Source organism: Lycorma delicatula, chromosome 6 (assembly GCF_047948215.1).
Source record: "Lycorma delicatula isolate Av1 chromosome 6, ASM4794821v1, whole genome shotgun sequence".
Taxonomy (NCBI): Eukaryota; Metazoa; Arthropoda; class Insecta; order Hemiptera; family Fulgoridae; genus Lycorma; species Lycorma delicatula.
In genome coordinates this window covers 118436586-118461707 of record NC_134460.1, presented here as the reverse complement: position 1 = coordinate 118461707, position 25122 = coordinate 118436586, and the positions used below count along the sequence as shown (strand labels likewise).

Below are 25122 nucleotides of genomic sequence, written 5' to 3'. Positions count from 1 at the left end.
TACAGTGTAGCCAGACAATGTTTATGACTTGGAAAGATTTTCTTAAACCCAAGCACAAGAAAATATCACCATTCATGAGCCGAAAAATTTGAGAAATAAATTAACTTATGATAATTCTTCATATATGTACCTCTGAACAAGTTATAATGATGTGTGGGAGTCATTTCAAATACCTATTGCTTTTCCCAGTAATTGTAATGGCAAATCAGAAGAACTTCAAAGATCATACAATAACTTATTAACATTGTTGGTAGAAAAATTTGGTCATACAGCACTTAAAAATTTCTGTTCAGAAGATTATCAAAAACATTTTTCCATGTTACCTGAGCGATGCCAGTTTATTTCTGAAAAGGTTTAATTTGTCAGTATGTTATTAACTGTTTTATTATTGTGATTTGTGATAAATTAAATTTCTTTTTACTTTTTTAATGTGAAAAATTCTATATTTTTTAAAGTTTATTATACTTTTTGTAAAATTTTAAGTTCATCTGTATAGCTTTTAAAATGTTAATAATAAACTACCTAGTTTATAAGTTTATGTTTTTTAAATATTCAAGCATACTGTAATTTAATACAATTAAAGAGTTACAGAAAAATTATTAAAGTTTTTATGTTCAATGCTTGCAAATATCAATCTGAGTTCATTACCATTTTTTTTTTTATTATTTGATTTTGGCAAAAATGTTATTTACAATAGTTTGATTTCTGTAACAAAAATATCTTACATATAGTGCTAAATAATGACTGATTGACCTTAAAAACATTTTATGAAATGAAAGAATAAAGAGATTTACAACCATTAAACTGAGCATTTCTCCAACATATGACTGTTCTTCCCTTGCAGTCTTCATAATTAAAGATGAGGTAAAATGTTTCATGAAACCACACTTCAAAACATCTGTATTCTACATATTAAGTTATTGACATTATTTAGTGTTCTCTGCTTCTCTTGAATTGTTTTGTTTTTAACACATGGTAGATTTTGCCTGCCAATCAATGGCATAAACAATACAAGGTTTGTAAACTACTCATGGTAACTGGAGTTAGTGCTGTAAACATAGCATTATTTTTAATTGACTTTTCTTTTAGATATCGGGTTTTTATTTTTTTCATTAATATTCTAAAAATTGATGACAAATTTCTCAGCTCCCATTCTATTTTATCTATGTCCATTACTTTATTAAAAAAAAACTAGAGCAAATTTTTCTTGGATTCCAATGAAATATATATACATTCAAGATTAACATTATAGCCCTTAACTTCCACAAAATCTTGTTTAATCTTTATCAAATCATCCTTGACAATCTGTACAAATCAATAAGATTTTTAATTTCCTGATATAAATTCTTATTTATTTCACATCTTTTATATCTTATAACCCTTAAAATTTTATAACACATTTACATAAACATTTTACAAAATATATAAACTTTTTTTTTTTACAAAACATTTTACATAACTCCACTAAAAGCATTTTTCTTTGCATAATGAATTACATTCTGGACACATATAATAGCTAGTACTTAATTCAAGAAGGCTGACTGTTATAAACGCAATTACAATGACATCATATATTACATTTTTTCCCATAAAATAAATTATAACTCACAGTAAAGAGTGTAAAAAAACTGAAACAAAACTGAAACGAAAACGAATAATTGATGATTTGGATGGTATTTTTTAGAATACAAGATTAGCAATGAGTAAAAATTTCTGGAAACATTTATCAAGCAGACTACCTAACAGATGATAATAAAAGGTGCATAAAAGTCTGCTTTTAACTCTCCCTGACCATCAGCGAGAAATAAATATTTATATTTATCTTAAAATAAAATAAAAATTTGTCCCAACTTTACATTTCACTGGTACCACTTCATCCATTTTTCCACAGTTCTACATAAAACGTTTAGCAATGTTAGGAAAACGTTTTTTCACAATCTCAATAGTTACGGGGTTTGTTTTTAAATGAAGCTAACTTTAAAATTTTTATACAGCTAACTAAATTTCAAAGAAAAAAGTTAACATCAAGCTCCGAGGGATTAAGTAAATCGAATATGAAACAGTATCTAAAGACTAACAAGTTGAATAATCCACAGTTGTAACGCGTAAATAATTTTCAAGTCTTTAAGTCCGTGTTATTTACAACAATGACCGATAGATTGTGTTGGAGTAGATTATTGAAGTACGTCTAGGTTTACTGCGGTCAGTAAAATTGCTGATACCACTATTTCAGTGTAAGGGTCGGTGAAGCAAACTGCGATAATAGTGTTAATCTTATCTCCTGCTCTGATCGTCTTGTTGCGTTTAGTTGTAAAGACTTTAATGTTCATATTTTAAAGAATCGACTAGTGTACGATAATAGTGTGGTACGATTATTGAACGTGTTCGAACCAATGTAAACATAGCCTGTTTTGCATTTCTGCTGTTTCATTTATAATAATTTTGTTTGAACTCGTTATTGCTTGTTTAATAAATTATAATTTATTTATTAGGTGGTAAAAATGTCTGCAGCTCCTGTTGTTATTGCCGCTGCATCAAAGCCAAACGCAACGGTAAGTTAGGCTGTTATGCCTCTTATTTTTACGAGTATTTTTATTTCTTACTGAGTAAAGAGTTTATCATCATACCATTATATTTAAGGTAACAATTATAAACTAATTAATTAGTATCTTCATTTTAATTAGGTTGTTATAAATAGTGTATTTAGTTGAATCAATTTAGGTTAGGCAAAATTATACTATGAGTTGGTTAATTTTTCTTGTTCGTTGCGAATTTAATTAAATAGATGTGATGAAATAATAACTGTAATTTTATCATGCTATCAGCTGGTAGTATTTCATTTGGCACTGATGATAGCCTTTGTGATTATGTTATCAACTTTTAATTTCTGGGTGTCTTATGTGGTCCAGCGAGTGCCATTGTTAATAATAAGAGATCTTGACAGCTAAAGACTACTTTACTAAAATTACAATACCTGGATTAGTGACTGAGTTTGGTGATGTTAGTTACCTGATGGCTGTGTGTTACCTACCTACAGCTATGTGTTTCTCGTGTAATATTCTACACTATTTTTAACTGCAGTTGTCATTGAACATAATCATTTCTTCTTTAATAAAAGAGTTTATGGAAATATTTATTTCTTATTCATTGTCTCCAGTTTTCAAGTGCTGTGATTCCATTTTACTTCATTTTTTCATACTGAGAAGTAGACAGAAAATATTTAGTACAAGGGCTTGAATACAAGATTTTTTATATTCAACACAATTATAAGTAGTACTGTAAATTGCTTGTAAGTAGCCAGCATTGCTTGTCTATTTTCAATTTTAAAATAAGCCATAACAGAAAACAGAATTATATTCAGTCACAAATTATATGCAACATTCTAATTAATTACATATTTTGTAGTCTAGTCAACAACATATAAAAACCAGTTTCTTACATAACAATCAAGATTTTATAAGAACTGTTATTAACAAATACTGATACTACATGTTAATTATAAAAGAATTAAAAATGTATCAGCAGAGATAATAAACTGTAATGAATATTTCATCTACCATAAAATTAATTATGAATCATTCTTAATTCATTATATACCATTTAATATTTGACTGTCATTGTCATCATTATCCAGTTGAAATTGCTTATACTGAAAATGTCTTTCATTAAAAAAAAATAAATTAAAGTGCAGAAAAAGCTGAGATTCATATTATTATTATAGTACATCCTCAATAAGCAACTACAATACACTTAGTAATTGATAAATACTAAAAAAAAAGTTTTTAAACATTTCATCTATCTTTAAGTACATACTTTTAATGACTCTTCATTCTTAATATAACTTTTCAAATAAATCCATGGTTTAATATGTAGACTTCAATAAAATTATCTGAAAATGTATGAAAATACTAACACATAAAGGTCATATACCTCTTGAGTCTCGGTTGCAGTATTTGCTCCAATGAATACTGCAATTAAGTGAGTGTTTAAAAAGGTTTAATCAAATTTCTTGTCTTGAATTCATTCATGTTAACGATTTTTCCCTTCAGCTCACCTTTATCGATATTTTATGTCATCCACTTGTTAATGTTTTCCTCCACTTTTGTCGTAAGTAATTATGATTAGCGTCCCATTTCTGTTATCATTTGACAACATGTAAAAACCAGTTTCTTACATAACAATCTAGTTTTGCAGTGTGTCTGTTCATTTAATACATGATAGTTACAAATGATTCATTGAATTTTAAAAATTGTATTTAAAAAAGTAGTACACATAAAGTTATGAATGATACTTGAAAATAAACAGAAACTGTCCAAGTCACACTTTCATAAATGTTCGATATGGCATCCATTCATCACACAGTACACATCTATGCGGTAGTCCTGTTCAGCCCATACACGTGTTAACATATCCCTCTTGATGGTCATAAATGCAGCTGTAAAGCATTCCTTAACCAAAGTTATTGGTTGTGGGGGCACTTAAAACACAGTCCAGCCCAAAGGAAAAAATCACAGATCAGGAGATCTAGGAGGCCATTTTAAGACCACTAAGTCATCATTGCATTTTGCCCAATCCAGCGGCACGGAAGTACTTCGTTCAGGAAGCCTTGTACTTCAGCGTGCCAGTGAGGCAGAGCCCCATCTTGTTGCAATACAAAGTTATTGGAGTTATCTTTCAATTGAGGAAACTACCACAACTGCATCATATTGAGGTATGAAATACCTATCACAGTATTCTCTGAAGAAAAACGGTCCATACACCTTTATTTTAGAAATAGCACCAAAAACATTAAGTTTTGTGAAATTACATTCAAGTTCTACAGAATTTGGTTGTATTCAGTAACCCATATCCTGATGTTATGGCAATTCATCTTTCCATTCAAGTGAAATGTTGCCTAGTCACTAAAACCACATAGCAAAATTCTCATTCTCCATAGCTTCTTGCATGTCTCTACAAAATTTGTACATTTGTTGAGGTCATTTGGTTGTAACTTTTTTAATAACTTTATATGGTATGGTTTCAGTTGTAATCAAGTTTGCAAAATCATACAGACAGTTGGCTGTGGAATATAGAGTTCACTACTAGCGGATTGAATTCACTTCTTTGGGCTACGAACAAAACTTGCCCTGACTCTCTCCATTGTTTCATCCGAAACACTTGGGCAGCCTGTGCTTTTATCTTTCCACAAATAACCAGTATCCTTAAGCTGTCAATACCATCTTAGAATGCTTTGATGGCCTGGTGGTTCTGTTTCAAACCATCTCCAGAATAAACACTGCATAGTAACAAAGAATAAACTAAGACTCATACTCTTAGACACAGAATGCTTTCTGTTGCATAGACACCATTTTAGAAACTCAGCTTGTGCTACTACCTGTCAGCAATCATTTTAAACCTAACCTGAAACTTGGACGGTTTCTGTTTATTTTCACGTATCATTAATAATTTTATGTGTGCTACCTTTTTAATTACAGATTTTTAAAATCGAATGAATCATTTTTAATTACTTGTGTATTTCTATGTGTTTGTTTAGCCTTGTTAATATTTGAATATATTAAAATATGGCTCTTTTCCATGTAAGTAACAAATATCATGGTTTTTATTTTGGTGTTCTGAGGACCGATCTTTGAATTAAAATTATTTGATTTATTTATCTGCTGTAATAGAATAATATTATGTTCAAAGAATTTATACAATCAATGATTTAGTGTTTATTTCTCATTTTCAGATTATATTTCTTCATGGTCTTGGTGATACTGGGTGAGTTTACTTTTAAGTTCTATGTAGCGAACATTAATTATAATTTTTTTTTTTTAATAAAATTACCGCTTGTTTTGCTTATATTTTTTTGTTACTCTTGGTGTTCATAGTCAGAGGAAAGAAGATACTTAAATTTGACATCTTTAGTACAACATTGAATATTTAAAAAAATATGTTTTAAAAATTACAACATAACAAAAGCCAGATTAATGTAGAATGTTATTAGTAATTTCAAGAAAGTTATTAACTTGGCAGAAAAAAATTTTTTTTCCTTTTTTTTGTGTAAAATTTTTAGCTCTATAACTTTCAACAATTCTATAAAATGTATAGATAATATTTATCGAAATTAGATTTTATCCTTACCTTCATCAAATTTTTTCTTGTTTCACTGATGGTGACCATTTAAAAGAAGACGTTATATCCATCTCCAGTGGTCATTATCTAGTGTACTGCCTGGTGGTAGGTCCCTTACACCACTGTTGTCTCCATTCATCCCTGTTCCAAGTCCTCTTCTTCATCCCCTTGTTGTTTTAAACCTTCACCTCATCTATTAACTAATCCTTCATTTCCTTTCTCCTTCTACTGTCCCTTCGAATCTACTCATGAAGATATATATAGTCGCTCTGCAATGGTAAAAATATTAACTGTAACAGCTTTTTCTTACTTTATTTTATAGCACTTTATTTTTGCTTATATGTATACTGTTCATAGGTTGTGAACGTAAATTAAATTTTACATATAATTATTTTGTGTATTGCATTACTGAAAATAAATGTTTAGCTGAAGTTAACATGAAAATATAATCTTTTTCAAATAAATTTATTAATTCATACTTTATATATATTGGTGTAGAATGACCAAACTTAATTCCATTTTATCAAATAGTGGCATTCATTTTTTGTAAACAGAAGGAACATCTGCAACATCTCTGCATAATTATAATATAATGAGTGATGGTTTTGTAAGAGAATGGTGCAGAAAATCCAGGGAAGGGTGAACTAATGTGCCCAAAGAAGAAGGATGAGGGGGAACATTCCACTGTGAAGAATGAACTTGTTGAAAGAAATTTTATTAGCGTAATTTATGAAGCCAGCCACAGCAAATGCTTATTGTAAAACATTGACAAAGCTTATGAAAGTGATACAGGATAAATGGCAGGTAAAAGAGATTGTTTTGTACAAAACAATACACAGCTTCACACCACAAGCTAGTACCAAAGGTATACTGAACAAGTTTAAGTGGCAGACTTTTTATCATCCCCCTTACAGTGCTGATTTGGCACTGTCTGATTGTTATCTGTTCACTAAATTGAAGAATTGGCAGCTGATGACTCAACGGTTCAAAAGCGATGATGAACTTAGCAGTTTGATAGAGCCAACAGATGGGTGGGTACGTTGGTGGAAGCATTCTTCGGGGAATAAACAAACTGGTGTCAATGTGACAAGTGCTTGAATTTGGGCAGGGGCTATTGGAGAAGTAATATAAGTATGTATGTAAATTTTTTATGTAGTAAATTTTTTTGATTTAATTTGTTTATTTTTAATATTTGACCATTGGTTAATTAATAAATAATCCTACATATAAGAATATGGAACTATATATATATATATATACACACACACACACTTTCACACATATTAGTTCTCAGAATTATAAAGCATAGATTTCCAATAAGTTTTTTATATGGTATATTTTAACCTATCTTCAATAGGGTTTTAGGTATTTTTATATGCTACTGCAGGATGATAATTTTTCTTTTTGCAACAAAATTCATAGGGAGGATCATATAAAATCACTGATTTTGGAATACTACAATAACAAAAATATTGATGTAGTAGTACTATTTAATTGAGGATATCATTAGTAATTTTAAAATTGAAGTTATATATTAATGGATTTTTTTTTATTTTGGAGAAAATAAGATGAAGGTTAGGAAAAGGAATTGAATATTTAGTGGTCATTATTTATTGTGATCACATTTGTGATAACAATAAGTGGATGCTAACAGTTACAGAAGAAGATATTTATTTTATTTTACATCACCTCTGCATTTTTAAAACTCAGCCTACATAATTAAAGAATATACTGGTATTGTGCTATATTATAATTGTGAAACATGTATATTAGATAAAAGATAAAACACATAACCAAAAATCCACATACTCTTACATATTAACTTACCTACAGAGTATATACATATTTTATGATTGTAATTTTAATAAAACTAACACATTAAATAAAAGCACAGATATAATTTTTTATAGATCATGTTCAGTTTATATGTAACAAAGCTGTAGGATATTGATTCCAAGATATACTTTTATAACAGTAATTCTGTGACTATTTTTTCACACGTTAATTAACATACAAGTAAGAGAGTTAAACTAATGTATATTCGTAGTGTCAATAAATATTAAATATGAAAACAAGGAAATGTATACAACTAAACTACTTTTTTTTTATTCATCCAGCCAATTGCCTGCTATTGCTTATTAAAACTAAATTCTTTAGGATGTACCCCCAAAGTTTGTAAACTTGCCATAATTCTTTATTTGTTATTATTGGTGATATGACACCCCTCCCCCCACTCATGTCTCTCTCTTTCTCTTTCTTTCTTTCTCTCTCTCTCTCTCTCTCTCTCTCTCTCACCCGCTCACTCACTCACTCACTCACTGGCTGACCGACGGTCTGTCTGTGTGTGAGTGTGTGATTTTGATAGTAAAATATAGTTTGATAATTTGCAATTATTCTATGAGATTTCATTGTAAACTTATTAACTAACCACAAAGAAATATAATATTTAAAAAATGTTTAAAAGATTCTTCCCTGGAAAAATCAGGAAACTATAAATTTAAATTTTGCAAAGTTTGAATCTAGGACATATGACATATGACTTATGTACTGTGGAATACAGCTAGTGAAGAACATTTTCAGAATTCTAAAAAAGTGCAGTGAGAATCTTAAGAGTCTGAAAAATAATGAATCTTGTTAAGAACATTTTATCAGTTAAATTATTTTCATGGTTAGCAACTGATTAATAGAGTTAAAAATATATACTGAGAACATAAATAATCATACATTACTGAGTGTCATATAAACTATAAAAATATAGAATTTATTCATGCATCTTATAATCAATGATTTTCAAAGTTTAAATTTTTTAATTTTTCAAAAACGTAGAGTGAAAATATTCTGACGGATTTATTTTCAGCATTAAAAGCAGATTGGTTTCATGTATCACACATTAAAAAACAAAATTTGTGTTAATCAGTGTAATTTTTAGAGAACTGTCTCATTTCAGAGTGTAAATATGACTCTGCATGTGTCCAGTATAGTACACTATTCTCATTAGTCATGCTTAAAATACAGTAACTAAAGTGTAATGACAATCTTTTTTACTGTTAATTTTTAAGTGGGTACAAACTTATTATTGCTGCTGCTGAAATAATTGCCAAAATGATATGAAATTTTATGAAAGAAATAGTAAGTCCATATTTTAACATACATTAACCTAAAGCACTGTTAGTTGTAGTGTTCAGAAATGACACGCAGTAACAATAGAACAAACACACACGTTTTCCCACAGTTTTCTATTAATGTAAATGACAAAAAGGTCAACGTTTTGTTAGTAAAACAAGTTATTACTAAAATAATATTAAACAGAAAAGCTTTAAATTTGGTAATTTTTTTCTAGCCATTAGTTGTGTAGTTGTAAGGACGTAAATTCAGATACTTTCTTTCATTAGTTAAAATATAGCTACTTAAACTGCTAACTATTCTTTTAACACTTATATCTTGCTAATTGTTCTCTGTCACTCAGTTTAAAACGTAAGATCACAATTGTTTTATGAATTAATGTCAAAATTACTAATTGAAAAATTTATTTTACCTGTAAAATAAAATAATATATATTTATACATACATTTTAAATAATATATTTTAATAAATATTATATATTAATATTATATTATTTTTATTAAATATATATTGTTTTTATAAATATATATATATTTCTGAATCAGTAATATAGAATAAAATCGCCCTCTACAAATAAAAAAATATATATACATGGGGTGACTGAAATGTAATGCATGGTTCCTTATAAATTGCAAATGAAAAGAGGTCGTCAGATGAAACAAATGTGGCATAAAGTAAATTTAAATTACTACAGAAACTTATTATTATTTTTCCATGTAGTCATCATTTTCAGCCATACAAATTTCTCCCATTTCTGGACCAGTTTTCGTATTGTCGATGAGAATGCTGCAGTCTTTATGGTCTTTCCTTGATCCATGACTTCACTGCATTGTTCGGTTCATCAGCTATGGGGAAATGAATACCTCAGTATGGAGAGTCTGAAATAGATTAACATTTCAACCTCTCTAGTGCCACGGCAGTTGCATGCAGTATGTGTGCCGTTATCATGCACACTGCTGCAATGTGCAGCAGTTATCATGCTGCAGAATTCTCAACTCCAAGGATTGTTGAATATGACATGTATGTCTCCTATGGTTTAACATCTCTACATATGACAGAATTTATACTCAACCTATCTTCCAGGTAATCAGTCGTGTACAATAAATCAGACTCTAAATCAGAATCAATAAATTCTCTAATGTTTAGAACCCCAGAACACTATCAAGGTCAATTTTTTTACGAAGGGTTGTCTCTTGATTTTCTTTAATTTGTTGAATCATAGTACTGGTATTCTCTACTCTGCCATTTTTCTTCCATATCTTAATGATGCACCCAAATTTTATCTCCTGTCACAATATTTAAAAGGAAATCATTACTCTCATCACAATAATATTTTGGAAGCTGTTCTCATTCCTTTTTTTGTTTGTTCTTTTCTGTGAGTTTGCATGGTACCCACCACAAATAGATTTTATGTTATAATGTCCTACTCATTCTTTCAGTATGTCTATCTAGGTGGCAAAATGTTGTATGATGCAACAGTCATTTTTCATCAGTTCAACCACTTCCTTTAGGTGCTTCTCATCAATTGCATTTACTGGTAGACCTCTGCAAGGTTCATCCTCAAAATTCGATCTACCAGCTTCTGATCCATAAAACTTTATTAGCCACCTACTCACAGTACTTTGGTCAACTGCTTCATCACTATAAGTGGCTTTTAGACAACAATAAATCAGTCGCTATTGTTCACTTGTTCCACACTGAATTTTAAAAATTCAGTCATTGAATTTTATTTCAGGTATGTTGACAAAGCAGACATACTTGGCTCCAAAACAATGGTGACTGGCAGAAAATGAGAGGGCATGATTCATTGAGTTTTGAAATATTAGTAGTAGGAGAATGAAACTACAAGATGGCATCACCTGTTGCTTTGTGGATCATTTTATTCTCATGTTATATTTTGGTGTGCATTACATTTTGTTCATTTCAGTCATCCCTTGTAATTTTTTATTTTTGTTATTGAAAAGAATAAAAGAATTTTATTTATATTACATTTATCTCAAATACCCTTCTTTGTTTACCTTTTTTTACTTCTTTTGGGCACAAGAAAACACTTTGTACCAATTGAAGTAGATGTTTTACTGTTTACCATTCAAATCGCCAAAACTGATGTACACCTATTGTCTACAATTTCCAAATCACTATCATCTTTTTCTGAAAATATTTCACTGTCAGAATTACTTACTATGATTTCAATTACAAATGATTCGCTGAAATCATCTGTGAGTCTCACTTTTTCTGTATTCTTCTTCGATAGTATCAAATAGTCACAACACTTTTTCTTCCAATTTTCAACAGTAATTGAAAAAAAATTCATTACACAGGTTTTTGCATTGCCAATATTATATTACTTGCTACAGTAGATTTTTTTTTTTTTTTTTTACTTAAGCCTGTGTAAGGTAATTAAGCTCAGGACAATATAATGTGTCAGAATGGCCTCTCATTTGTAACAAAAGCACACTCTTTAAGGACAGAGTTCTATATAGAAGATTATTTTTGTTACATACTATACTCCAGTAGTAAGTATTAATTTATTGCAGCATCTTTATGAAAAGGCAACAAGCCTGATAATGATTTGTCTATCATTCAGTTCTATCTGGTATTTTTTTTTTTTATTGATTTAGATGAAAAACTGCTTTTTTAAATATTTATTTAGGGTTTGCATGATGGCTTACTTTTCCCTGTTTTATTTTTGGTCTTTTAACAACCCCTTCCTTAATAATAATTGTTTTTCCCACATAGTACTGCATTGAAAATTAAATTACCTTGTGTGTTTTAATGTCAATTTTATTTTATTTTTCAAAGTAATATTTGTTTTCCTTAATCTGCACATCAACAGTATTATTTTTGGGGAAAGGGGATGATAATATTTTGTGTTGTAACCTTTTTGCCTAGATAATGTTTGCTTGTGAGTATTAAAATTTTTGAGGGATTTTTACTCTCTAGCCTACCATGTAAATTTCTATAAATAACTTGCAAAACCGTATTAACATTATTAATAATTTGGTGCATTGCACCTCTCAATCTCTACAAGACCACAATGTTGATCTTGTAAGTATTATGTGGGCTAGCCCTACCTAAATCCTCTATGGAATGATATCATTTCATGGAATCTACATTATCTATTAAATTTGAAGAAGTTTCAAGTTGAATTGTTTCGTGAGTAAAATCACATTAAAATTAGGAATTAATATTAAATTAGAATTTTAAATTCTAATGTGTATACATACACCAGTCGTTTATTACCAGTAGTAATAATAGTAATCGATACCAGAAATAGTACCTGATGTATAACTAATAGTAGTATAAGTCATCGGTGCCAGAAGTAATACCTTATGTTAAGCAGGAAAATCTCAGTGATCAAACATTTGTATAGAATCACTAAATGAAGCAAATCAATTTTTTAGGCCCATCATCATGGGATTGACATCTAGATTTCTGTACTAGCATTAGTTAATGCAGTAGCAGCACATATCATTCGTGAAAGAAAAGAAACAACCATTTTGAACAAGAGAACTATAGCTCTTGTTTTCTGTGGCACAGAAAAACTAAAGATAATCAATATGGCATATTTTGATTCACTGAGAAAAATTAGACATGCTGTTAGAATCAATAGTTGTGCTATATTATTCAGTAGAATGTGCATTTGTATAACAATACTAGATTTCACACTGTCATTAAACTTTTCAACTTTCATAAGGATTTGCTGGAAAAGTTTTTATAAAGTGCTCCGTTTCTAACCTTGTGCCGATTAAATGTCATTTAAGCACGTTAAAATTGATACCACACTTGTTTAATTTACGTAAATGAAAAAAGCATTCATATTTTACGATGTAGTTAATGGACTTTTTAATACTGGATTAAGGAAACTTCTGACGTGAATAGAGATTTAAAGAAGTCACGGAAAACTGAAAACATTACTTCGACCTTATGTACCAAATTCCAGACGCTGCTTCCATTATCAGAGTTTTGGTCACACCAAAATTGGTTGCACAAAGGAACAGCTTTGTGCGCGTTGCGGCTGTACTAGACACGATGACATCACATACGCTGAGGCAGAAAAATGTACAAATTGTAATGGTCCACATCGGCAAGATCACGAGAATGCCCCGTTTATAAAGAAGAAAAAGCCATGTTGAAAATCTGTACTGAGCAGAACGTGTCCTTTCCTTTGGCACGTCGAGAATACAGAAATTCACTCAGCATGAGGAATTCTGTTGGAATTAGTTTTGTAAGAAATGCGCATCGTGTAAAGAACTAACCAAATTGATAGAGGCTTTGTCAGAACGAGTAAAATCCCTCACGGCTGGAGTTACAGCAATGAGTATTGGCAAAAAGATAATTTCTAACAGAAAAACCGATGGTGGTTTATCTAAATCTACATCAGTCGTTACACCGACAACTAAAGTTCTTGCTCCACTAATTACGCAGCAAACATTCAAACCAACAGTTAAAGTTCCTGGTGCACAAATACGTAGCAAACAACCAAGATCCCCTTGAAGGGATGAAATAAAACATCATCGCCTAGAACGGCATTTCCTTCCTCCCAGGCTTCCAAGTCCCCTCCATCATCTCGAAATTTTTACGAGAATATGGTGGCGGAGAAAGTATCCGAAGAAACAGAGCACTTCTTAAAAATATTAAAATCCAAAAAGAAACACCGGATAGTATTTGATAAGTGATCTGCACACAGAGGTTTTATGTATTACAGAAAAAAGTATTACCTGTGGCTAGAAATGTTATTCAGTGGAATGTTTGCGGTCTCTGTTCTCGCCGTGAGCATATTGAAATCCTGATACAGGAAGATAATCCGTTAATATTGGGTGCAGGAAACTCGCCTCCGTTCCCAGGTTGATGTGTTTTTCACCGATACGTCTGCGAAAGATGCGACCATCAAACTGAGAGTAGAGGACATGAAGGTGTGGCTGTGTTCCTGAAGTAAGTCGTGGTGATAGCTGCCCGTATTTCGCTAGCAAAAATATCCCTGCAGTATCAATGAAGATAATGGCACCATTCAAAATGAATATCTACAACTTATATCTTCCTTCGAATTTTGATATCAGTGAGGATGATTTCTCCAGTCTGTTTACCAAATTCCCATATCCTCCCTAATAACTGGCGATTTCAACCCCCATCACCATTCTTGGGCCCACCATCCCGAGGTAGTATAGTTGATCGACTGAGGCAGAACTTAGATATGTACTTATTGAACGATGGATCGTACACATTTGTATCACCTTCATCAGATACATCTTCCTGCAACAATGTTCAGCAACCTTATTCCCAAGTCTTGAAACGTTTTGGAAATTTCCAACGCGTTTCCAAAAACTTCGGTGGAAGCGATCATAAACCACTTGTAATCTCAGTCGGTAATAGTGATTTGCCTCAGTCAGCCACGCAGATAGGTGGTTCAGAAAGCGTTCTGGTTTCCGTATGAATTGTGTACGTATAGATTGCGCTACCGTTCTTGTCATACCGGCCAGAGCCGGTATGACAATATACAAGAACGGTAGCAAAATTTACACCAAATTCTCGACAGCGCCAATGAATTCATCCCTTTAACATCTGGAAATCCAAGGTGGATTTACGTAATTTTAATCGAAGATCGACGACTGAATTGCTCTGCGCCTTCCGCAATGCGAGGGCTGTTTGCCGTCGAGTGTTTAGGTGTGCTAAACGGATGGGACTGATGATACAATGGACCACGTCCTCTATATGTGTCCCCGATATGAGGTCGAAAGTTCACGATCTGTTAAAGAACTTGAGAGAATGCATTCCTTTCTGGATCTCTGTATTAACTGGATGATCCGCAAGGAGTGATCTGTAGTGGCTGGTTTTCTTCGCGCCCTTTTGGTGTGTAGGTCTGCAGAGAGAGTTTAATCGAAGTATTTGATCATGGTAGGATCCCGGGTGGCTAGGGTTCCGGCCTAGGAATTGGATTGGTTGGAGGTAGGCGCATTGCCATCGTGCCACGGTTATATTAGTATCGTTTGTGATTCGATTTGGGGTTCTCACTGGCGGGGGTGGCCGCGCTGCCGGAGTATGGTAGCCGTGCGACCGGGGGCGTGACTTCGTTCCGCCGGTGGCGGTCTCTGATTGTGACTTTGTAATGCCGCGCGAGACTCCATGATGGAACCGGGTTGGAGTGCGGGGTTTGTCCCCGGCTTCTGCGCGGACCGGAATGAGATTACGTTCCCCTTGTTAGGTGACTTAATGTGGTCGAATTATTTGAGTGTAGGTCTGAATTTCTATGTTGCGTAAAACATAATTTTGATTGGTGTGAGTGTAGCACTGATTTGACTTACAAATCCGTTTGTTTTCTGAGACATTCGCAGTCACAAACGGTTTGTCAAATTTAGACCAGGCACGGGGTCCGCGCTTCCGCGGTCTCTGTTAGTTAGTTTGAGGGAATCATGTTAGGTTGGATGTGAAGATGTCCATTTGAGGCCTACGTTAAGGCAAAATTTGATTTGTTTTTTATTAATGCAGTCACCAGGTATACAGCCTGAGGTATTTACATTGGTGGCAATCCAACCGAAGCCTGGCTGCTGACTGTGAGTACATCTCACAGTCTCTAACTGATTACATATCAGTTAGAGGGTCTAAAGACGACCTCCGGTAAAGCCCATCATTGCTCGGAACGGAGGGGTCTGGTGTGGTGTCCGGTAACGACACAAGGTGGGTGCCCTCCTACGGAGTTGGGCTGTGCTAAACAGAGTTCTTGGCTGAATTACGTCGAATCAATTTCTCCAAAAACACCATCAATTGTATCGAGAAAGGTTCGAACCATGTGTGGATCATTAGCCGATTGGACTGCAAAGTGGCGAAAACCTTGTTACCACGCCAGTTGATATAGTGACCACATTTGGAAGGTCGTTTAAGGCAGCTTCTCTTATGTCATTCTACTGCCCCGAGTTTGTGAGATATAAGTTGCAGGTTGAAAATATCCCGTTGGTGATTGGAAACTCGCAAAATGAATTAACATAACCTTTATAATGAAGTAAGATATGCCTTGAATAATTCTCAAAATACTTCCCCTGGAAATGATATCAGGTTCAATATATTATCACACCTCTCAGATACTGCACTAATACATTTTTGTGTTTCTATAATAAAATTTTCTCTGACCAGGTAATTTCCAGATTCTTGGCCAGAGGGACTGTTTTTCCCCATTCTGAAACCTGGTAAAGATAAATCATGCCCCACATCCTAACTTATTGATAAGGATAAGTTATCATCCTATCTCCATGTCCAGTATCCTGTGCAAGGTGATGGAATGAATGGTAAGCCATCGTGTAGAATGGTATCTTGAAAGAAATGCCCTAATTGCCACAGTACAGTGCGATTTCTGCCAGGGTAGTCGTCTATTGATCACGTAGTTGCCCTGGAAGTTGCTATTCAAGACGCAGTTTTATTTCACCAAGCCCTGGTTGCTGTATTTTTCGATTTTCAGAAGGCATGCGACATGATATGCAGGAGAGGAATCTTAAATACACTTCGTGAATGGGCTGTACAAGGTAATATCCTCACATTTATCAGGGTTTTTTTTCAGTAGTCGATCCTTCCGAGTTTGAGTTGGAATGACAGTATCTGAAAGTTTCACATCAGAAAACTTAGTACCTCAGGGAAGTGTTCTAAGTGTTACTTTGTTTGCCATAGCCATAACTAGTATAAAAAACTGCATGTGAAAACCTGGATATGTGTTCTTTATTTTTAGATGATTTTTCTATTTACATAACCTGTAGAACATTAGCTAGTGGTAAGAGGCTGCTTAAAAAAATAACCCATTTAGAATAGTGGTGTAAATCTAACGGATTCACATTTTCCTCCAAAAAAAAGAAGTGCATTTGCTTTTTCCAGTTGAGGGAACATGTTATCCCTTAACTGAATTTACATGGTGAACCAGTTGAGGTATGCAGGGGGGACAGATTTCTAGGAATTATGTTAAACTCTTAACTAATATGGGTAACACATTTAGAGGAGTTGAAGGTGAAATGTGTAAAAATGTTAGACATGCTGAGAGTTCTATCTAATACCTGTTTGGGAGCTGATCGTATATGCATGTTTTTCTTCTACTGAGCTCTAGTCTGATCCTGATTAGATTATGGCTGCATGATTTATTTGTCGGTGCAGGCCACCACTCTAAAGTTGCTTGATGCAGTCCATCATTCATTCATTCGTCTTGCCATTGGTACTTTTTATTCAAGTCCCATGGTAAGTCTCCTGGTGGATAGTGGTAGCTATCTCTTTGTATTAGATGGAAGCAAATGATATACTCCTATCTGACTCGGATTAAAGCGTAACCTGCTCATCCAATCTTTGATGTGGTATTCCCCAACTAGCTGTTAATCGATACCAGCAGCAGCCGCCGAGTTCCACTGCTCCACTAGGCATCATAGCTCAGCCCCTTTTTCCAGCTCTAAATATACAATTACCTCCAGTCCTTACTGTTGCATCATGTTATTACTTCCCCTTGGTGGTCTTCTCTCATTAATTTATGCTTTGATCTTTGTCAGTATAATAAACACAACACAAATCCATTCATTTTGCGAAATAAATTTCATAATATTATAAATAGCCTTAATCCTGATGCAACATTTACACGGATGTCTCTAAAAACATTAACTCTGTGGGTTGTGATTTTGTGGTTGGCAACAGAACGTAGATGTTTGGTCTCCCCAGCATCACCAGTATTTTCATCACCAAGCTCTTTGCTATTAATAAGGCCTAAATATAATTTGCTAATTTGCCCGACATTTTGCCATGAACTTGTTTGCTCTGATTCCATTAGTGCCTTATAGGATTTCATAAGCGCACTGATAGTGCAGCAAAGGAGGCTTGTTAACAATTGCCTTTTACCGATTGCGTCACTCTGAGCAATCTTTTCTGTTACCTAAAGAGGGTGGTTCACAATGAGTAGTAAAATGATTAGAATGCTACCATGAACAATAAACTTCACCCAATAAAGAACACTGTTTCACCCTGGAGCTCCTCATGCAGAAATAACCATCAAGAGGAGGTTATGTCTGCTCTTTTTTGAATAGGGCACACTAGGCTCACTCATGGATATCTGATGATCCAAACAGATGCACCAGTTTGTGCTTGCTACAACTGCCAACTGACAGTGCACCACATCCTTGTGGGTTGTATCTGTTATGCAGCATTGTGTCGCAGTAGGGGATAACTTGCAAACTATTCTAGGGGATAATGAAATGTTTTAATCTTATGTTTTACGATTTCTTAGGGTGGCCATCCATTTATATTCAAATATATAAATTACTGCAGTATATTTCAACTATTCATGCTATTTCCCATAAAGCAGCTGGTAATTTTATTATTTTAATTTAGATATATAATGTGATATATCTTTTTGTTTTTATTTCACTTTTAGCATGCAATACAGGCCTTTTACTTCAAAGATGTATTTTTGCATTGCTGAATTTTTAGTTTTTAATTAATTTTTAATTGTCCATTTTTTAACATTTATTGTGTCTGGGCAATGATAACACAAAAGTGTTTTTCACCCAGAAAAAAAAAATGATTCCTTACTAGACTGTACTTAAAAATCACATCTAATGATAACAAGCTCACATTCAAATTTAATCACTTTATATATATTTTTTTTTTTTATGGTGGATGAAAAAAAACTTTTAAAAAACTCATGAAATATGCCAATCCTAGCCAGGATTTGAACTCAGATACTTGCATGTGGAAGGTAGAAACACTATTTGTCATTTATAGAGGTCCACTCTATCACACTAATCAATAATGAATAAGATTATTTCATTTAATTTGCCACTGGGAGAAATTGACCACTTTTTTATCAGTAGTTAAGAGCAGATCAGTCAAGGAAAATATTACATGTGACAAAAAGAAAAACAACTTTTTTATATTGCTATTAATTTGATTTGTTGAAAAATTAGATAAATATAAATAATAATGCAACTTGCTTTCTAAACAAGGAAAGAGTAAATTATATTTTTCTCTTAGAGAAAAATCTAATTTTTAATATGGTATACACCATATTACATTACATATAAGTGTATGTACATACATTCATGTAATTTTTTAAACTTATGAAAGTATATAATTTGTTTTATTAAAAGAAGTAATTTTAACCTGTTGTTTGATATGTTTTTCAGCCATGGCTGGGCCACTGCTATTGCTGAAGTAAGGCCATCATTTATGAAAGTCATCTGCCCGACTGCGTAAGTCTCTTTTGACATGCATTTACTTTTTACCATTATGTATTGTACTCTTTTATTTATTCCTAATAAAAGTTATTATTTTAGCTTGTTACAAGTTAGAGAAGGGTTGTTACTAAATAATGTAAAGAATATCTTTTTTAGGAAAGAGTACCATTTTATATCCTCGGGTAATATTTAGTTCTTCTACCCCACTCATACATAACATAAATTGTGGCATAACATTTTAAATAAAAATTAGTAATATGTAACATTAATGAAATATAATGAAGATAAAGTTACATCTCCACAATAAATATAAGAAAATAATACATATATAAAACTGGTTAAAATCATGAGTTAAAACTTTAGTTTTAATTTATGATTAATTTGAAAGTTCTACGAGTAGACCGGTTCTTTTTTTTTATAATATCGGGTGATTCAACAAATTAAAAAAGGACTTCAAAACTTTAAAAACATATAAAAACTTATTTAGATCACTTACAGATTCAGTCGAGGTCTCATTTCAAAGAAAAACACATCAAGTTTTGACCCATATAGTTCATTAGTACCAAATTTGGCCACCACTGCTGTCACTATGTTAAAAATGGATACATATATTGATGCAGAATGTGCTTGTGTGTTTTGGTTTCATGATTTGCAGTCAGTAACTGGAGTTCAATGTAATTTTCATAGAGAGTACTGTAGGGAACCTCCTAGTCGGCATACAATTTACTCTTGGCATCAAACCTTCGTTGAGACAGGTTGTTCTATTAAACATACAAAATCACCAGGATGCCCATGCACTCCTGAAGCTGCTGTGGAACAACTCAGAGAAAGCTTTGCATGTAGTTTGAAGAAATAAACACTATGTGAGACTGGCATTTCACAAAAGACTGTTTGGCATGTATTACATAAACTACACTTGAAGTCATACAAACAGATGCTTCATTACAAAACAGATGATGACAAAGTTTCTCGGCTGAAGTTTTGCATGGAAATTAGAGATAGAATTGCAGACAATGATACATTTCTAGATAGTATAATTTTTAGTGAAGTCAACACATCACATCAGTGGCAAGAGGAATAACTGCAACCCCATAACTGTCGAATATGAGGTAGAAAAAACCCTCATGACACTTTGCAGCACATTTGTGATAGCCCTAAGAGCAATGTTTTTTGTGCCCTAAGCAAAGAATGTACTGTACTGTTCTTCTGGAGGCAACCATAAATCGTATTGTTTATCTGGGTATGCTTCAAAATTGTCTTAATTCCTCAGTTAGATGATGATGATGTTGACCAAGATGGATGCCATTACAATCAGCAAGATGGAGTACCACCTAGAAGTCCAAGATTTTCTTGATACTCATTTCCCAGGTCAGTGGATTGGTTGTGAATGTCCAATTGTATGGCCACCTTGCTCCCTAGATTTGACTCCGCTATTTTTTTTTGTGAGGTTTTATTAAAGATCAGGTTTATGTACTACCTTTGCCTGCTGATCTTGTTGAACTAAGACTTTGAATTAACACTGCAGCTGCAGAGGTAATGACTTGCTAGTTACAGTATAGAATGAAATCAACTTTAGATGAGGAGTATGTTGCATTACAATTGGAACCTTATTAAACGAAAGAGAATGTTTGGTGATAAACTTGCTGTGTTTTTCTAAGAAATGAGGCAGGCCTCAGCCAAATCTGTAACTTATCTCAATAAAATTTTATTTGCTTTAAAAGTTGTGAAGTTCTTTTCAAATCATCTGGTATAATATTTAACATCCTTTTGATATTTTACATCCTTTTTTGCTTTTTGTACAACACAAAACCTTTTCTATTAAACTTTTGAACATTTACAAACAGGATAAATTTGACAACCTTTATTGATCATAGATGCTTGCCTAACAAGTAATTTTCTTTGATAGATATATATATATTGGTGCTTAATGAGTATCTTTTTCTACAAAATATTATGCGAGGGCTTTGAATACAAGTACAATATTAAAACTAATATCCATATAAATAAGCAGTTTAATAGTTAGTCATCCTTTTTATCACAACATAAAATTTCAATTTACCTCCCCACCAGAATATATTATATAATTTATAAACAATTTTGTTAAAAAAAAACCTTCTGTTAAAATATTAATTACAATTTTTATTTGCTTGATGTTAAAGATCGTTCCATGTCAAGTGATAGAGTTTTGTAAATCGTCCCCAGTTGACCATCTTCCAATATCATCAAGTTTTTAGTGGAAGTTCCCCATGGTCTAAAATGCTGTTTTACCAAATTGCAGCTCTTTATCTGTTGTGGCTGATTTTTTGTGGCCTCTTGAAAAGGGGGTACTTACTTGTTTGTGGACATATATAAAATTGTTATCTTTGACCAACAATTTTGACAGCAGTAATAAAAATACAGACTCAAATTTTGGTACTGTTGGTTAACTTTTTATGCTACATCTGAATATGTTAGTCAAAAGTTTCTTTTGGAACCTGGATTTGATATATAGCAGCTGAAATTCAGCCAAAAATTTAACGCAACATTTTGGAAGAGTTTGAGCTTATATATTTATATTTTCCTTATCTAATTCTTTAACTGGAATGAGACTTTGTAATTTGAAAAAGAAAATAATTATGTGTATGATCCTGCAATTTCAAAGCAATTGGAATCTTATGTTAGGAGAAATCTATCACCAAATTTGGTCAAAAGTTTTTATCATGATTTTTGGCTTATCTTCAAAGGCATATAGATATACCTTCTCAGATTTTGTTAGTTCTATAATAAGTGGAAACGGCAGCTTTTAAACAACACAATCCATGCATTTTTTTTTGACCCACACGTTATAATAGGTAGGAAGCCTTTCAAAGATAATTAATCTTTTGCATGTGGCAGATTTTTAATCTGTGGACATTTGTAGTTAACAGCTGACGGTGGAAAACATTCAATTCTTCAGAATATTATTCAATTTTTAAAGAATGTTCTAAAATTTACAATATCTAGAAAAAATGTTCAGTATTCTAGAAAATGTTGGACTATTGTAGAACTTTCTAGGCTGATCTGAAAAATTTATTTTCTAAGATGTTCTAGAAATTTCTAGCTGTAAAACTCAATTCTACAGAACATTACAGAAAGTTCTGGAAAACTCCATTCTCCAAAACATTCTAGAAATTCTGGAAAATCCCATTTGTCTAGAAGATACTAGAATATTCTTTATTTTGAAGAAAGGATATACAAGCTTCAACTTTTTGTGAATTAGCAGTTATTAGTGAATAACTTTTATAATCAGTGGTGACATTTATTGTTATTTTCAACTATGTTTTGAATTGTTTTGAAATAAATGAAGTTCTTGGCCCTTGCCATTTTGACAAACCTGATGGCATTGAATACCACAAGTCTTTATGTAATAATGAAAAAGCTTTTTTGTTGCCTGTAAAAGAACTATCGGCAATGGACAAAGAACTTTTACAGCAGCGATCTGGAATTAGCTTTAATGAAGATGCTGACATATCTTACTATCATAAAGCTGTTTTGTTTAAATTCCTACAGAAGAACTGCTGTAATCCATTTGCAAGAGTCGCATAAAGACAGAACAGGATTGTGATCGATCTATTGATATTGATTCTGTTGACCAATTAAAAGCTTTAACAAATTATTACTTCAAGCCAAGTCAAAAGTTATGTCCAGGATATAGGCAAGAATTGAAAGAGAGATTCAGGCAAAGGATGTTCAACCGGAATCAGAATCTAGCGATGTGGTTTCTGAATTAAAGGATGCCTCACTGTCACCATATAATCTCTCCTTTGCAGCTTAAAAATGTCAAATCTTCTTAGCATGTCACAATTGGTATTTTATATCTATATATATAAAAATGAATGTTTGTCTGTCTGTATGTCTCTTATGCCTTCCTAAACCATTCATCCGATTGCGATGAAACTTTTGTAAGTTGTTTTGCGCACGCCTGCGAAGGTTTCTAAATTAGTTTGAATTAATTAATTAGGTGGCGCTGTGGTCGAGAGATTTTGAAAAATTGTATTTATGGTCCAATTTGGCTCATATTCAGAATACATATTAGTTATGCGATAAGAGACATTTTTGCAAAAACTATACCCGCTAGGTGGCGTCGGTGTCAAGATATTTATGAAACAAAGAAAGAAATATACAAAAGACTTATGTGTTACTTACATGGAAAGAAATACCTCTGCAAAAAATGGACCCACTAGATGGCGCTGGGGTTGAGATGTTTGGAGAAAATTGCATTTATGGTCGGATTTGGGTATGATATTTAGAATACATATTAGTTATGTAAAAAGAAATATTTGTACAAAAAATGGACCCGCTAGGTAATGCTGGAGTTGGAAAAATTGTATTTATGGACCGATCTGGCTCATATTCAGAATACATATTAGTTATGCGAAAAGAGACATTTTTGCAAAAACTATACCCGCTAGGTGGCATTGGTGTCAAGATATTTATGAAACAAAGAAAGAAATATACAAAAGACTTTCTTCTATATATATATATATATATATATATATTTAAAAGGCAATGTTCATATGTGTGTCTGCTACAGACTAAAACCTAGTAGACCGATTTACGCTACTGGTCCAATTTAAAAGGAAAGAGGGGAAAAGAAAAAATAACAGGGAAATAGAGAAAAAGAGAAGAAGGGGAAAGGTAAAAAGAGAAAAAAGATGAAAGGGAAGAAGGGAAATAGGGAAAAAGAGATAAAGTGAAAGGTTAAATTTTATGAAGTTCTGTAATGTTAATCTTTTAATATATAGAGCTACAAAAACAATAAAGGTTCAACTTACCTACTCAAGGCATATCACTTAGCTTGCAACCAGGCCAGTATGTGGCTTGCATGTATGACAATACTTGGTGGCTTGGAAATATGTGTGATATATCATTTGAAATATGATGTTCTCATTAGTTTTGTACACCCTCATGGTGCAGCTCATTCTTATCATTGGTCCCATAGAAAGGATACTTTCTGGATTCCAGAACAGCACATTTTTGCTACTCTTGAAGTATCAACAATTTCATCAGAACGACAGTATATGTATCCAGAATACATCCAGTCTATGATTGAGAAACAGTTTAAGCAGAAGCGGTATTAAAGGTATTGTGCTAAAAGGTTTCTAACTACTTTAGATATTTTTATTTTATTTTGAAGCTACTGTGTTCTATGTGTACTGTGTAATATTGTAATATTTTATTGCACTCTGTTATTACTGCTACGACTATATTTCATTTCGTTGATGATTTTAGTATTTTTGTAAATATTTAAATAAATATTTTTTTAAATTTTGCTTTAAATACCGCTAATACAGTTAACAACTTTGTATTGATATTACTTAATAAAAAATTACTTTCTATTAGAGAATATTCATTTAATCCATAAACATTACAGAAAACTTGTTCCCTGTGTGAAAGATGCATTATCTCTAAACTGTTTTTTCTGTCACTTATAAACAATGGGTCAAAAAACAAACTACATGGATTTTGTAGTTTATAAGTTGCTCTTTTTAATTATTATAAAACTAACAAAATCTAAGAAAGTATACCTGAGATGTAATCTTTCAAAGGTAGGTCAAAAATCGAACTAAAGCATGTTTTACCAAATATGATGATGAATATCTCCTGACATAAGCCTCCAGTTGCTTTGAAACTTTAGGTTTTTACTCATAATTATGTTACAAAGTCTCCTTCCCAT

The 25122-nt window shown here is 32.4% G+C and overlaps 1 protein-coding gene across 1 annotated transcript in view; it reads left to right on the top strand.

Annotated features, from left to right (window-relative positions):
- Apt1 (Acyl-protein thioesterase 1) overlaps positions 1 to 25122 on the top strand; it is a 57123-nt gene that overhangs the window by 22228 nt on the left and 9773 nt on the right. The window contains exons 2-4 of the mRNA XM_075368424.1: positions 2493 to 2552; positions 5729 to 5760; positions 19377 to 19442. Of these exons, the coding sequence (XP_075224539.1) occupies positions 2493 to 2552; positions 5729 to 5760; positions 19377 to 19442 (158 nt within the window). The remainder of the gene's footprint in view (positions 1 to 2492; positions 2553 to 5728; positions 5761 to 19376; positions 19443 to 25122) is intronic.